This window comes from Sparus aurata, chromosome 7, assembly GCF_900880675.1.
Source record: "Sparus aurata chromosome 7, fSpaAur1.1, whole genome shotgun sequence".
NCBI classification, from domain to species: Eukaryota; Metazoa; Chordata; class Actinopteri; order Spariformes; family Sparidae; genus Sparus; species Sparus aurata.
In genome coordinates, this window is record NC_044193.1 from 27,979,135 (window position 1) to 27,996,404 (window position 17,270).

The 17,270-nt window shown below is 43.2% G+C and overlaps 1 protein-coding gene across 5 annotated transcripts in view; it reads left to right on the forward strand.

Annotated features, from left to right (window-relative positions):
- LOC115585019 (plexin-A1-like) overlaps positions 1 to 16,589 on the forward strand; it is a 295,372-nt gene extending 278,783 nt beyond the window's left edge. For 4 of the 5 annotated variants that reach the window (XM_030423005.1, XM_030423008.1, XM_030423007.1 and 1 more), the window contains exons 29-33: positions 857 to 1,047; positions 3,825 to 3,994; positions 4,885 to 5,097; positions 7,137 to 7,287; positions 10,571 to 10,666. In XM_030423005.1, the coding sequence (XP_030278865.1) occupies positions 857 to 1,047; positions 3,825 to 3,994; positions 4,885 to 5,097; positions 7,137 to 7,287; positions 10,571 to 10,666 (821 nt within the window). Of the gene's footprint in view, positions 1 to 856; positions 1,048 to 3,824; positions 3,995 to 4,884; positions 5,098 to 7,136; positions 7,288 to 10,570 lie in introns of all 5 variants that reach the window. The other variant, XM_030423004.1, reaches the window with a different exon arrangement.
- The last annotated feature ends 681 nt before the right edge of the window (positions 16,590 to 17,270 follow it).

A 17,270-nucleotide genomic window follows, 5' to 3' on the forward strand; every position in this document is an offset into this window, starting at 1 on the left:
GGGTGTGTGCTCGAGCATTGATATGTGTGTGTGTAGGAGGGGGTGTTTTTGAACACGGGTAAATGTGGCCACCAGTGGCCATGATGGGTTCGGAATCAAAGCCACTCAGCACCCTGCCGGCAAAAGCAACAACTGCACTAGACACCACCCCACTCGGCCTCTTTCACTCCTCTATCCCGTGCTCTCCCATTACTCTCCATTTCACCCCTCTCTCTCCTGACCTTTTTGTCTCTCTGTCCATTTAGCCCACCCACCCCCCTTTTCCTGTCATCTCTCCTCTCTCCATCCTTTCACCAAACATAAAGGGATTGCAACATGCATCAGCAACTCTCTCTTTTATCCCTCCACCTCTTCTATCAATCCCCAGGAGTAACAGCTACTCAGCAGATAGTCCGCTCCATCCTGTGCGCCTCACCTCCCTGGTTGCTTCCCCCCCTCTCCATCCTAAATGGAACAGTCGTAGATCTGCATCTCCTTGCTTCGCTCTAATCAACTTTGACACTCATGCCATGAATAATGAAACAGACATAGATGATGGAGCAAAGAGGAGAGGAAGTTTGAGTCACGGTCTGTAAAAGGAAGAGAAAAATTAAAGTATAACACTGAGTTGTGGGTGATTATTAGTATAATAGTAGACTTACCTGTCAGACATTTAGACTCTACATGCTTTTTAGTTCTACAATACAATCTGCAAGCGGAAGAATAATAATAGGCTGCAATAATTGATGCTTTCTAAAGATCTTAAAATGGGCTTTTGTAAGTGAAATCAGCCTATTTAGAGGTCTGATCACAAGGTTTCTAATACAAGCTAACGTAGTTCTTTCCAAATAATTCTGTTTTGTGTTTCTGGCTATAGAGAGTATGCTGAGGACAGCCAGTAGTCCAGACAGCCTACGATCCCGAACACCCATGATCACCCCTGACCTGGAGAGTGGAACCAAGTTGTGGCATCTGGTGAAGAACCACGACCACTCGGACCAGAGGGAGGGTGACCGAGGCAGCAAGATGGTTTCTGAGATCTACCTGACTAGGTTGTTGGCTACAAAAGTAAGACTTAGATGAGTAACGACACACCAGAGTTTTAAAAATTGAATCCAATCAGAGTGAAAAAGCTCGTAGAATCATGGAGAGATGGTAAAACTCACCACTGAAACTCAGACTAATAGAATATTATCAGTATTATCAGCTTTTTAAAGCAGAGTGAGCCATTTAATGGTACAGGGAACTTCAAATACAGAGTCATACAGAGATAATACTAGTCATTTAGAATGTATTTAATCAAATCATCAAAGGACATCAGGTAAATGTTCATACATTTTACATTTACAATTATTCATTTGACTTGGTCACTTGGTCAAACGTGAAGTATAAATGCTGTGCAATTCAGGCCACAGTCGATACAGAAGAAGCCAGGCGCCTGCAGAAGGTTACAGGTTGATGTAACACATACATGTATAGCAAATGAGAGGTATTTATTTTGAGTTATTAGTAGAGATTGAAAGACAGAGTGAAAGTATGTTAGGTGAGTAGAAGAATGTTCTCGAATTGAGTTTGGTAACTCGTTCCATCACAAAGGGAGCAGACGAAGGAAGACTTTGGATTGAGATTTCCTGCCTCACAGGGATGTTAGGATGAGAGATGGTGCATTTGCAGATGAATGCGAGGGCTCACGACCCTGAACAATGGAGTTCAGGTCGGTGGTGGCTGTGCAAGTGGCCACTCTGTCGACAAGCATTAGTGACTTGAACTTTGCTGAATCTCTTGCAGAGGTGTGACTGCATGCTGGCAGCTCTACCAGAAAGGCATCAACAGTAGACAAGGCAAGAGATGTTTGAGTGCTTGTACAAATTGAGTAGAATATTTAGTCTGACAAGACTTTCTGATGTTCTTTATCACGATGCAGTAACTAGACCAAAAGCAGCAGTGTACTGTATAATGCAAAAGTACCGATTCTTGCGGTACCCCAATGAATAGCAAGTTGGGCTACCCTCCTTCCCATGCTGAGTGATTGCCCTGAGTGGAATGACGTTGACTGACTGTTGAAATCACACTTGTTGGGTTTGCAAGAGGAAGTCCGATCACGATGGTGATCTTGTAATCTCGCAAAATCCATCTTGCCAGTCCAGGTCAAACCATAAAGGTTGAACCACACGGCACCCTTTTGGGAAATACTGGCAACGACCTGTCTGTTTGTTTGAAACCAGCACCGGCAGGTCCTCAAGAGGTTAGCGTAGATACTGCTTTAGTATGAGTTATATCAGAACTGGGGAGTATATTTCATTGAAGGAAGAGCAAAGAACAGCACTGAAAGCTTCCCTTGGTAGAAATGTTGTTTTTGTTCTTCTCTTGAACTGGCTTCAGTAGGAGTTCAGATTACCAATGGGCTCCGCGGTTGATAGCTCGCTCCTACTGTTGGAATGATGAGATGAGACAAATGGTTTGTCCAGTCATCAAGTATTTTTAGAAAAATGCCAACCCTAACCTTCACTAAAGTTGGTTACCAATGAGAAAAGACCCATCGTATACACACATGTTCACACAAACAAGGACAGACAGACCCATAACAATGTCCTCCACGTTGGAATCTTGCAGTATGAGCAAACGGCTGTTTTCTCCTTCAGTTTGTCTCAGTTTACCGTCTCTTTCCTAATTGTAAGAAGAGGAGGGAAATATAGCAATGGGCAGCAGTTACAAGAGAGCCAGCTTTTCAATTTTCAGAGGTAATACGAAAAAGCAGATTAATAGAAGGTGGACTTGTGGTGCAGAGTGCACGGAGGCAGACACAGGAGGTGTCAGGAGACAGGTAATTTGTTGAGGGATTGAAGATTTGGCGATGCATGATGAAAAAAATAGAGAGGCAAATGCAATTGAGAGGCTCATCTCTTCCTTGTCTCTCCACGGCTGTCTCTCTGAGTCTGTCTGCCTGGGCGTCTTGTCTATGCAGATCTCAGTACTTTGATCCGCGACTGGGACAGAATACATTCCTGTTCAATTTCGCAACGGCTGACTAAATACAATCCCTAAACATTTCCGTGGTAATAGATTCTGCCAGATGGAGAAGTCTGGGAAACAAATGTGTTGTTAGGGAAATTCATTTAGCTACATTTGATGTAATTACGTTGAAGCATTGTCATTGGAGGAAGGCACCATCCAAATCCAGGAGCTCAGGGTTCCTGTTTGCGATTCTGTCACAGTCACAGTCTGAGAGTTATCACTGTGATTCCCAGCGGGGCCATTCACACTAAAAGTGTACACACTTATGGCCGATCGCAGTGCTGTGTATACAAGCAGGAGGAAGTGATGCAATGTGTTCACTCCCACAACACAGTACAACTGTTGACATTCTCTACCGTCTTTCTGAATAGTCAGAAGATGTCAGTCTTCTCTTCTTATTAAGAGGAAGAATAAAGTCTATGTGTTTTCGGCTAGTGTTTTTTTTACTGTGGGGGAGAGGACTGATAGAGAGTAGCACATGAATAATTAAAATCAATACAAGAAATAAAAAAAACTAACAAAAAACTCCTGAAAGGAAAGGTCAAAGTCAGTTACCATAAAAAGTAAGTATCAAATTATAAAAGAAATTGCTTGTCAGACATGAGATACCAGCACATAATTTCAAACCTAACATCAACTAATGTGGCCACAGAAAAATAAAAATACACAAAATTATAAACAAAAACAAAAAAAGGGAAATTCAAGTGCTCCCGTGTTAACCAACTGACACCGACACTTAACAGCACGGAGCAAGAATTCAAAGAAGCAAGGGTGAAAACGACGCTGAACTCAAATCTCAAGTGTCTTCTTACTTTTCCTTTCACCTTCAGGGTACGTTACAGAAGTTTGTGGACGACCTGTTTGAGACGATCTTCAGCACGGCCCACAGAGGAAGCGCGCTGCCACTGGCCATCAAGTACATGTTCGACTTCCTCGACGAGCAGGCCGACAAACACTCCATCACAGACTACGACGTGCGACATACCTGGAAGAGCAACTGGTAAGAGAGGGAGTCACTCTCTTTTCTCCCGTAGCTGCAGGAAAATATGTCACAGTATAAAGGGAGATGGAGCTGGAAAATTACACCTCCAGCAAATTTTCAGGGGCATCTTCACTTTGGGTCTTTGGGTGAACATCACCCTTATTTTTCTGGAGGTTGGAAAGAGTAAAATCGGAATGTATCGGCATAGTTTTTACATGTTTTATAATGTATGTATAAAAGATGTTTTGTTCTGAACCAGATGACTAGTCATTACAACACAATCCCTGTGCGCTTGGGGGGTAATTACTGAAGGACAATGGAATTTCTTGCCAAAGTGTGTTTAACTGGACTTGTAAATGAGTGTGTTATGTAACAGGACATAGTGTTAATGGTAATGTTATATACATCTGCAGATGTCTCCAAAGAAAATATCTTTGTGAACAAAACAGAAAAAAAAAACGGTGGTTAAATCAATACATCCAGGTCTGCTAAAAGCATAAAGAATGTTGCTGTGTCGGATGTTTGGTCATAATTGAAAGGATGAGTTAATCACATTTTAAGACTAGTATGCAATATTATTTCCATACATTATTTATTTGTGTTGATTTCATTATGAGGTTTTGCTGTTTGCACAACATGTAGTTGAACCTCTGAAGTTCTGCTATGCTGACAAAGGGGCAGTTTAATGCAAAAACAATTTAGAAATCATTCCCAGAAACGTGCATTGATCCAAACAACGTATTGAGCAAAACTGAAAATGATGCAGCGTACCGTGAGCAATAGTAAAATAAGCAACTGAAGCAAAGCTCTCAATCACTTCAAATGATGGAGTACAATGTATAAGATAATACAGGACATTATCAGATAAAAATGTGATGACATACGCTTTCATGTGTCTTTCTCTCCAGCCTTCCTCTTCGGTTCTGGGTGAACGTCATCAAAAACCCCCAGTTTGTATTCGACATCCATAAGAACAGCATCACGGACGCCTGTCTGTCTGTGGTGGCCCAGACCTTCATGGACTCCTGTTCTACGTCAGAACACAAACTGGGAAAAGACTCACCTTCAAATAAGCTTCTCTACGCTAAAGACATCCCCAACTACAAGAACTGGGTAGAGAGGTAAGTCAAGGCTCAAATCAGATCATATCAGTTGTTGGAAGCTGTAAAAAGGTTTGAGCGATGAGATCAAAGTTAAGTACTTGGCTAAAAACAACTGTATGATTACAAGAACAGAACAGGTTGAACTTGATCTGTTACCAGCATTTTAGAGTCAGAGTACAAGGCTGAATTAAATCAGTACAAAGAAATCGTGTTCTTCAATTACAGCAACCTTGCTCCAGGCCTGTAAATACGGCACCGTGCAAACAGGGTATAATATCTGTACAATCAGCTCTGTATGTGATATTATTCTAAACGTGCCATGTGTATTCAGGTCCGAGACAAAAGTTACCTTTGATCCTTAAGCGAGTGATGTAAAAATCAACAAATGGCTGAAAGACAGATTTGCGGCATGTGTTTGCCGTCTCTGTGCAAACGGAGGCTCCCTAGAAGAAAATGTCCTCGGGTTCACCCTTCATCTTTTCTATTCAGCTCCACAATGTTTGACTAAACTCCAGATGAGTTACGCTCCACCGACGCCTGCCACAGTCATCGTCTCTGCGTTTGGGGAAGAGTCCAACAGTCTCTGAGTAGCTTTGTTTGGCAACGTGCATCGCGGCTCCTCCCACGGCGTGTACTGATGTTGTAAGAGATGATGAAAGAGTCGCGATTTTTCCCCGCTTTGCCAAGATTCTGTGTGCGCAGAACAGAGAGTAACAACCGCTGATGGTAATTAAATGATGTATAAAACAAAGCCACTTGATTAAACTATGCAAGTTGAAAAAGGTAAATGAGACGTCCACTGTGCATTGTACCCGCCCTTCTGCTGCTGCAGCCGCAAACAGAAGAGCAGACAGTAATCCTGACACAGGCTCCACTTCTTTATTCCAAGCATCATACTTGAGTGTGCTACAGCAAGTCCTGCGGCTTGCAGAGAGCATTTGGAGGCGGTGTGAGATAAGGATTTATAGGTGATGGTTAATTGGGTGCAGTTAAACCTTGTTTCTATTATGCCTCCTAACCCACACTCCGGCCCAGCCTGCCCCTGCTGCAGTAAACCTTGAGATAGTTGAGATATGGATTGTGCAAACAGGCCCCGGTGCAGCTCAATATTGGGATGTATTCTTAATATACTGCATTGTTCGCTCGCTGTGTTCTCCGCCTGCCTCGCTCTCGCTCCTCGGATGTAGCCAACAACACTGAGTCAATAATATAAAGGTTGCCGTGGACAGGATGGACCTCATTCATCATTAGGGACTGTTCAGACATTATGAGGATGGGAAGGGAGGCTGGATCTTTAATAAAATAGCTGATTTTATTTAGGGTGTTTCGACTCATCGCGTAGAAGAGTGGAAATGTCCACAGATCACAGGAGATTTATCATATTGTTTTCACCCAAAATGAATGATAAGTTATCAAAAAGGTCTCAAAAAGTAGGCGGGGTTAGGAGAAATTGCAGATTATGGCTCGAATTTTAAATGAGTCGTGATCTGATTGGACTAAATCCCTAGCAAGCCTGTCCGATCTCGATACTGTTTGATTGCAGTTACAATGTGACTGACTGTTGCAGAAATATGGTGGGGGGGCTTACTTGCTTAATACTTAATTATGTCACCTTAACCGGCCACAACCTAGCTCTGAATAGCATTAGCACAAAAAAAGTTGTCGACAATTAAATTAATTACCAACTATTCTTTGTTTGTTTGTTTGTTTTTTTAATAGTAAAAATTCTCTTATTCCAGCGTTTTGAATATGAATATTTTCCAGTTTCTTTACTCTCCTATGGCACAAAACTGAATATTTTTCTAGGAAGTGGACACAAGCGGACCTCTTCAGCTGGGTTATGCCCCTCACATGTTCATTGATCCTGTCAAAGTGTCCTTGAGCACAATACTGAAACATCAGCTAAATACTGAACATGGAACAGTATCAGTCCCCCAGTGTGAAGACTGGTCACCAGCTGCCACTGTTTGCCTTCAGAATATTTAACCACCAGTTAAGTCCAGCCCAGTGAGTCAAGTTCCGGATTGAATACAAATATGTGCCAACCTCCCCTCCAGGTATTACTCTGACATCTCCCGCATGCCGGCCATCAGCGATCAGGACATGAGTGCCTACCTAGCAGAGCAGTCCCGCCTGCACCTCAGCCAGTTCAACAGTATGTCTGCTCTGCATGAGATCTACTCCTACATCACCAAATACAAAGACGAGGTGAGTGTTGTAATGAGTAGCACGGTGTGCTGTGTCACTCCCCCTCCCCCTTTACTTGTTTTGACTGATACCATGAGGTCATTTGAATTCAATTACACTGATAACCAGTCCACACGGGTACAGGCTGGAAGGTATTATCACCATTAGGTTGCACATTAAGGCATGAGCTTAACACATTATGACGCTAATGGCGCTTCATTAAATTTGTGCAATTTTTTCCGAAGACCTGGATGTGTGTGAGTGAGCGTGTGTTTGAGTGCACGTTAAAGGAACAGCTCAATATTTTGAGAATAAGGCTCATTTGCTTTCCTGCTGAGAGTTGAGGAGATTGACCTCCGTCATGTCCCGTCTTTTTCAAACCAACACGTAACAGACAACAATCAGACACACTTCATTTCACAGGCCTGGAAATTTCAGGGTAAGTAGGTGGTAATTAAGTTACATCTTTGACATTACCCCAAAATTACAACAATAATTACCTCAAGGTATAGAAAATTACAGGAATATAATTGAATAATATCCTGATATTTTCCAATAAGCCGTTAATAAATAGCTGGTAATTTCTGTAATATAACACGCTGACACAGACCAGTTCAACTTTGCAACTAAATGTATTTTTTTTTTCTAATAGTAAGCCACCATAAATGGCAAATTACAGACAAATACAGCGTTATATTCAAGAATCCCATTTAAGAAGTGTCACTCACTAATTGCCTATCGAGGTCTTCACACCACTCAAGTTATGTATGTATTATAACATATATATCCGGGCCTGATTGCTGAATTGGTGAAAATGTAAAAGGTTTAAAAATGGACTTACACTACTGTATGTCCATCCATCCATCCATTTTCATCCGCTTATCCGGGGCCGGGTCGCGGGGGCAGCTGCCTGAGCAGGGACACCCAGACCTCCCTCTCCCCGGATACTGCCTCCAGCTCTTCCGGGAGGACCCCAAGGCGTTCCCAGGCCAGCTGGGCGACATAGTCACACCAGCGTGTCCTGGGTCTTCCTCGGGGTCTCCTCCCGGAGGGACATGCCAGGAACACCTCCCGAGGGAGGCGTCCCGGGGGCATCCGAAACAGATGCCCGAGCCACCTCAGCTGGCTCCTCTCGATGTGGAGGAGCAGCGGCTCTACTCTGAGCCCCTCCCGGGTGACAGAGCTCTTCACCCTATCTCTAAGGGAGCGCCCTGCCACCCTGCGGAGGAAACTCATTTCGGCCGCTTGTATCCGGGATCTTATTCTTTCGGTCATGACCCAAAGTTCATGGCCATAGGTGAGGGTCGGAACGTAGATTGACTGGTAAATCGAGAGCTTCGCCTTTCGGCTCAGCTCTCTCTTCACCACGACGGACCGATACAAAGACCGCATTACTGCGGCCGCTGCACCGATCCGTCTGTCAATCTCACGCTCCATCCTTCCCTCACTCGTGAACAAGACCCCAAGATACTTAAACTCCTCCACTTGAGGCAGGAACTCTCCTCCCACCTGGAGGGAGCAGGCCACCTTTTTCCGGTCGAGAACCATGGCCTCGGATTTGGAGGTGCTGATTCTCATCCCAGCCGCTTCGCACTCGGCTGCAAACCGCCCCAGGACATGCTGGAGGTCCCGGCTCGAAGGAGCCAACAAGACCACATCATCCGCGAAAAGCAGAGATGAGATCCATTGGCTCCCGAACCAGATCCCCTCCGGCCCGTGGCTGCGCCTAGAAATTCTGTCCATAAAAGTAATGAACAGAACCGGTGACAAAGGGCAGCCCTGCCGGAGTCCAACATGTACTGGGAACAGGTCTGACTTACTGCCGGCAATGCGAACCAAGCTCCTGCTCCGGCAGTACAGGGACCGTACAGCCCTTAACAGAGGGCCTCCGACCCCGTACTCCCGGAGCACCCCCCACAGTATGCCACGAGGGACACGGTCGAATGCCTTCTCCAAGTCCACAAAACACATGTGGACTGGTTGGGCAAACTCCCATGAACCCTCGAGCACCCTGCGGAGGGTATAGAGCTGGTCCAGTGTTCCACGGCCAGGACGGAAACCGCATTGTTCCTCCTGGATCCGAGGTTCGACTATCGGCCGAATTCTCCTCTCCAGTACCCTGGAATAGACTTTCCCGGGGAGGCTACTACTGTATGTATATAATGTAATTTATTTGCTGAGCAGCAGAACTTAAGACAGAAACTAGCTGGAGATTAAAATGGCATGATCAGCAGAAGTGAGTCAGAAACCAGCCAGAGGTTTCCTGGAAAGAGAAAGAAATGAGGAGCAATGTATGAAGTGCTAACTAGAAAAAATCAGGATATTGTTGCTTTCAGTACATTTGGGGTTAATTATTGTGGCAATTTTTGGGAAATTTCAAATATGTGTCTTGGTAAATACCACCAACTTACTGTACAATGGAATTTGCCGTAAAACCTCTTAAATGTTTTTGTTTTTAATTGTGTGCATGTGTATGTGTATGTGATAAGTATGTTGTATTTCTTTCTTTTACACAACACTTTTACACAATGTTGAATATTGAGCTATGGTTCATATCCTCCTACTGTTGCTGACGGACAACCATATGTCCTCACAACCTCTGCTTTTACCTACCCTTATCATGCTTTTATGTTGTGAATGATAAGTCCCCTCAGCCTCCTCCCTTCCCCTCTCCTCCCCTCCATCCCTCCATTGCAGCAGTATTACAGTAGTTAGGCTGGCTGCTTGCAGCTGGCTCCATTCAAACCAACTGCTCCCCTTCATTACAGCCTATTATCCAGATGTAGGCAGCTGCACGGTCCCCATCGCCTCTGACACATGCCCTGACCTTTCACACACACACACACGAGAGCGGGCGTGTGCGCACTGGCATAAATGCACACAAACGCACTTAACACACTCACACACGCATGCTAATGCGCATTAACCAGGACGATGCAACACAAAGAAGAATGCACACATAAATACAGAGTGTTTTTAAGCTGTACTGTACCAGCTCCTCCCTCCGTTGTTCATGTCACACTTAATAAGAGACCAACACATGCACGCCTATACACACTTCCAGTGGCCATTAACATGCCATTATAGACATCCCACCGGCCCTCACATCTGCCCCGCCAACCCTGTCCATGTTGTCAGCGTCAGTTTAAAAGGTAATCACTAAGAAGGAAACTTGTATTAGTGCCAGACCACGTTCTCTTTTCGTATCTGAGCGTCAAAAGATTTTGTGAAAGGGGCACCCAGTATGCTTTGCTTCATGCTGTAGGATTGAAAAAACTTACATATGTTGTGTCTTCGTGTACAGATCCTGTCGGCGTTACAGAAGGACGAGCAGTCGCGCAGACAGCGGCTCCGTGGCAAGCTGGAGCAGGTCATCGACACCATGGCGCTGGCTAGCTGAGGACCGGCCAATCGCGCGCTTTCGGCTAGCGGAGACCTGGCCAACCAACACGCCTTCCCCGACAAGCTTTGTGACATTTTGACCCTCGACGTTTGAAGTCTGTCGTTATCACCCTCACGAACAACAAGGAACAGCAGCGGAAAAAGGACTGCATGGACACAAGCACCCAGCAGCAGCAGCACACTGGAGAGACAGCAGAGTTTGGAATTAAGGCCCCGTTAGCTGGGTTGGCTTCTTTTCTTTTTTCTCTCTCTGAGCCACCAACCCAGCTCCAAACAACCAAATCAAGCGCACCCTTCAGCCTCAGACGATATGGACCTCAGCTCAGGAGAGCGTTTATTTTCATCAAGGCCCTCATCACATCTAGAGTCCTACGGAAGAAGAAAAAGCAGTTGGGTACTTTGGCCACAATCAGGAGCAGCACATGCACAGTGGTGACCAAAAAAAAAACTCATCTAGCTGGACACAGAGCTGAAAAGCTACGGGGAAGGTACAAACTTTCCACAGCCAAGGCTACGCTTCAGACTGTGAGCCCATTAAAAAATCCAGGATATAACACTGCGCTACTTGATCCCTGTATGGATTTTTCTCTTTTCTGTCAGAGGTCAGGGACAGTTACACAGCAGCCACGGAGCTGGTAGAGATTCAGTGTGTTGCTCAAAGACACTTCAGCAGAGTGGATGCTTGGCAACACAAAAGGCGGCTGCCACTGCAGGGCAACCAGGAGGAAGGACTTTTTGCAGGGAAACTTCCTCCAACTCTTTATCAACAGGAACTCCACTGTAGTCAAACAAAGGACATTTTTCCTTTTCATAACTCTGCATTTGATTTGTTATCGCATTTGATTTCATTTGTTTCCCCCCAAACTGCCTACTCTCCCCAGTGCTGTGCCACTTGTGTTACTGCTGAATTTGCACAACAAAGCTAAATCAAAAGAGAGAAGAGGATATATGAATATATATATATATATATATAGATATATAAATACAAACCTTTTGTTTTTAAAACAGATGAAAAGTTGAAAAAAACGTTTTCCATTGTAATGTACAAAAGATAAGTTTGAGAAGAGGATTTGATATTTCCAAGATGAAAAACTTATGAAAACACAAGGAAACAGTCGTCCTGTGCCATGTTTTACTTTGAATGTCGTTTAGTGCAAAGAGACTTCTTTTCGTTAGATGAAATGTGCTACTATGATGAAAATGTTGTCATTCTTAGTGACTGAAAGTGAGAGTTAAAAAAAAAAAAAAAAGGTAAATGGCAAAAATATATATATATTACAGACACTTTTCTATATTTCACGAGGGCCAATGTGTGCTACATGTTTGGCTCTAAAGGTAGTATGAGTAGGCAAATGATGTCTGGAAGTCGCCTGTGAGCCAACCGACCTACAGTGCTTTTGTGTTCGTTTTAGAGAAACCAAAAACATCCAGGCCTGGTCGGCTGATTTAGATGAGATAGAAGTCATTTGTGTGGAAGCCAGCCTCACGCTGTGCTAGCAGATGACTATAGAGGCGCTAGGCAGTCGTTTAAGTCGAACCCTGGCGCAGCGTGCTCGACAACTTCTTCATATTGTTTTTCTAGACTTACCCTCTTGTCTGAAAAAAAAAAAAAATAATGTATAAGCTGTGCCATCCAAAATGAAGGCCAGTTTCGGTGTGCAGAAGAAGGTGAGACAGTATTGTTTAATCTTATTTTGGCTTGGTTTTTTTTAGTCCGCAGTGAAGGTGGTAAAGCTAAAGGTTCAATCTTTGAAATGTGAATGTGGTTTATGAAAAGATAATGAAATGTAGCTTGATTTATGTATGTGTTTTTGTACCAGTTGAAGGCCTTTCTCTTTTTTTTTTTTTTTCGTTTCGTGGTTTTATAGGGGTAAAAAAAACAACAAAAAAAAACACTGTTTTCCTTCCAGTACATGCTGCTCCACATTAACTTGCAGTGCTTCAAAAACCATGCATTCAAAAACAAGACATTCCTTCCTCCTGTGAGTGTAAAAAGGCTAGAAGGCTAATAACAGAGGCTAGAAGGTAGAGAACAAAAGATGTTCAACAAACCAGGGTAATAAACAGTCCGCGGTCGTCCATCCTGTAAGAGCTTGTTATGAAATGTAGAGCAACCAGACGAGACACATTAACAACCAGATCTGATAGGTAGGGTTGAGAAACAAACACTCCTCTGCTTATCCCTCCTGTCCCTGTTTGTTTGAGTTTGATAACAAAGCAGGTTAAAACACATCAAATGCACTTTTAAGAAACAAAACGACTTTAAAAGAAACAGTCGCAGATGCCTCAAAATCATTTTCTTTTTCTTCCTCTTCAACAGTGCTTCCCTCAGATTTGTTTTTTGCTGCAAAAAGTGTCGAAGGGGCCTCCGACCAGCTGACACTAGAGTCAAGTTCGGATAGCGTAAAGCTTTGCGGGTGCATCAGGAGTCGTCTAGGCCAGGGCCGTTGTCAAAGGTTTCATCCTGAGCTGTGCTATCAGTTCAAGAGTTTATACTAAGACACAGGAAACTAAAAGATCCCAGTTATTTTCAATTCAGTCTTACTTTCTTGGGCTTTTCTATCTCTGTGATGTGCCGTTGTGATTGCAGGGAGCACTGCTCTTCAGTAAGATCCAGCGGACCAAACAGAAGCCCCCCGAAATGATTTCCAGTCCAGTAACAATCCATCTGCCCACATCCCTTTTTGTCATTATTGGTGGCCACAAAGGGGCCTGTTTTGGGATAGATGCTACTGTTAAGCTAGCTTGGCAACACACTAGTTGTGTCGTCGTTGGAAAATTGTTAAGCTAAGAATAAACATCTATAGCCAAGGATAGTTCGAGCGAAATTATCAGTCATTTTAAAAATAATGGAACTGGCATTGGCAATTCTACAACTTTGATAGATAATCACTTAATCACACAAAATCGTATCCTTTTGATTCTTCCGTTGACGTCAACGCAGAACACCCAAACAGCCTGCAGACTAAGTGTGATAGCGATGCTTGGAAAACACCAGATGGTCGACTAACTGGCGATGCGATAACTGTTTAGTCATGGCTGTTTTGCATTTTCAAAGTGCAACAGGGTGCAATTGGTAAGCTTTCAGTCACTGAAGTTAATGGGGAATTTACACCTTAGTCCCTTTGGATTGTGTCTTATAGCAGCATTCCCTCCAATCTAAGTCCCATGCCTTAAAAACAAATTACAATGATTAAACATTACCAAGGTTTTGGCAAGAGATTGTAGTTTCATGTTACAAGGCACTGCTAGGTGCTAGCCACACGTTAGCTGTTAGCTGACGAAGTGACTACCTAGCTCCAAAAATTAGAATGCTAATAAATCTGATGGCATTTCCCAGCTGCATAGATGTGAACAACACAGTTCTCATTAATGAGACATCCACTCTGTTGTCGCCCAAAGCATTGAAGACCTCCAACATGGCCGACTGTGGGCATGACATTTGAAGGAGCAGAAACCCAGACTTGGCTACCTTAATTTGGTACTCTTTCAGCCATCTTCTTTGACAATATCCTTTTACTTTAACTTTCATGTATACCTGCACCAACTCTTGCCATCAAACCAAACACATATTGGTGCTGTCAAGTAAAAACGTGCAAAAAAGTACATTTCCCTCCATAGATTTAAGATGTTTAAGAATACCCCTAAAAAAGTACGCTCCACTCTTTAGATATTAGCCTGCAGTTCACGCCGTGTTTTCATCTGGCAGCATCAACATGTGTCTGGACCAAATAAAACGTAGCCGACTGTATGTTCTTCGATACTTGAACCACTGATCTACACAGGGTAAAACAACATACAGGGCAGCTGACCAAAGCTTCATTCATCCACATCAGGAGATCAGCATCCTTGACACGAGATTCCCTTTGATCCATCTGCTCTTCAGTTCTTCCACAAAACGATTTTAGCGCTCCTTACAGTCGTTTAAATACCCCCTCATTGAAGGTATTTATTGTTTTGTCTTTAAGCTTGATGAATGGTGAAATTGAGACGATGTCACTTCAACGAGCATGCGCTCATTAACACATTCCGTTCAATTTGAATTAATAACTGGAACAGTCTGAGGATGCGGACCACTGCATTGATGTTCGAATGCTCAATTGTTCTTTTGATGAAGACTTGTAAAGCTGATTTTTAGAGATGTGCAAAGAGTAATGAGGCTTAGTTAGTAACCCCAAGGATCACTTTGTAGGGAGTACAAAAGAAAAAAAAGTTCAGCGAGATGGAGAGATAAGGCCCGCTTGGTCTCTTGGTGCTTTTGTTTCTTGGTTTTTGCTTCTTGTTTTCTGCTGCACTTGTTGGGGTAAAAGATGAAAAGACTTGGGCAAAGCAGAGGAAGCGCTTTGAAGGCCATGGTATCGCTTCATTTTCCATTCCGTTGCATCTGTGGCGTTCGACTTCCACATAGCGGAAAAAAGACAGTGATGAAGGAGGGAGGAGGAGGGTGGAGCGAGAGAAGGAGAGAGGCGGAGGACGAGATTCTCTTCGGCGATTGACTGAGGCAGAGCTGTTCACTGTGCCTTGTCAGCCTCCTACCATACTGAAAATAATGTATTTTTACATACACTTAAAGGGTTTGACTCAAGGTGCGTGTTTAAAAAGAGACAGAGGAATATGTTTAAATGTGCATTTTGACAACATTCGTTTAACATGTACTTGAAGAAGAGTGCAATATTTTATGAAGTATTTTATTTGCTTCCTGAAGACTGAAAAACGATTTCATGTGCGTGTACAGAGCTGGAGTGGCCTAGCTTAGCAAGTAAAGGTCCTTTGTGAAAAAATACAATTGCTTATTAACAAAGTGTATCTCATTTATTTAACTTTTCATGAACAGAAATGTTGAGGAAGAATAACTGTACGCTGATTTTATTTACTTTGCTTTATCCCTGCTTTCGGCCTTGCTAACCTGAGCTAAGCTAACTACATCCTGATTCCAGCTTTGTACCAAACATTTGTACTGTTAGCCTGTCATTTCACCCTCGAAGACCACATGAAAAGTCCAATGTCCTATTTCTTATGGACAACTAGTCCCAGGAGGTGGTTAGCTTAGCTACGAAAGAAGAAAGAAGCCAATTAACACATTACATTTGTTAGCTGTTGTTAGCAGACGAAAGTGTTTGTAAATGTAAATGTTTTACTTTTGAACAGTACCAGGCTAGCTGTATCTAACTGTTCTGCTAAGCTAGGCTTAATATCTCGGTTCTAGCTCTATATTTATCATACCAGCATGAGTGTGGTATCAATCTTCTCACCTCACTCTGTGCAAAAATGAGAAAAAGAGCATCAGCATAATTAATCATATACATTTTTGTTTTTGTTTGTTTTGCTTTAGAACAGAGCCCGGCTAGCTTTATCCGCCTGCATCTAGTGTTTTTGCTAAGCTAACTCCATCCTGGCTCCAGCTTTGTATTTAGAATATAAATGTGAGATTGGTATCAATCTTCTCCTGAAGTGTATGTTAAATGTACTTATTTGTCAGTATGGGCTGCACCCTCCAACATGACACCTCCTCACCGCCACACAACCTTAATACTTCCCCTCATCTGCCATTTTTTGATCCCCCCCTCCAGCAGCAACACTCAGAAGTTTCTCATCCCTCCAGCTCTCTCCAGCTTCCTCACCTGCAGTGTTCACTTTGATTAGAGTACATTTCAGAGAAGGCGTATAGGACGCAAAATACCTTCACACACAGATTAAAGAGGAGAGAGGCAGAAAGAAAAAAAAAAAAGAAAAAAAAACCTTAAAGAGTTTTAATACTTTATGAATTCTGATACCTTTTTAAGAGTTTCAGACTTGAAGCTGCTGTGACAGGTTTTGGCTGTTTCACGCCTGTGTAAATATCCTGCTCTTTCCTATTTTGCAGATTTATTACGTGTAAATAGACACGCATCAAGGAGAGATTAAACATGTTTTTTGCTAAATCTGGCTTGTCTGATGTTTTTCATTCCCTCTCCCCGTCCCTGTATACCCTCAAAGTTGTGGATTTGGAAGTCGTAACAAGTTTCAGGTTTATCTCAAGTTCACGTCACCACAGGAGAACTTGAGAGATCAAAAGCAGCACATATGAGACTTAAATGTTATTGTGCTCCATGCAGTCTGCTAGAGCAAACACTCCTGTTTCTGGCTGATTTCCCCTCAGTTTCTTTCACAGTGATTGACGAGGACATTGACAAAGATATGAAAGAAAATGAAAATAAGCCTCGACTTTACAGTCTTTACTGTCAGAAATCCCTTCTTGAAGTGAGCCAGAAAGACGCAACGCTCGGTTTCAGGCACAATCACCCATCCGCATCCGCTCACTTCCACCATCCGTGTGAAAAAGACCGAGATTGTCTTGGGCGGCGTCAGTCCAGTGAATCCTTTGGATATGAGTGCTATTTCCCAGTAATAATGTGATAGAAAGTGTGCTTCAGCGTCTCCGTGTTCCACTCATTTTGCTTATGCTATAAATCTTTCACAACAAGGTAGATCATCATAAATCTGACTGAGATTCACTGGGGGGGAGAAAATGTCTTAAAAGATAAAAGACAAAAAAAATCAAATGCAAAAAAAAAAACAAGATATAACATGGATTTTCCTTTTTCATCTAGCGCCACCAGGAG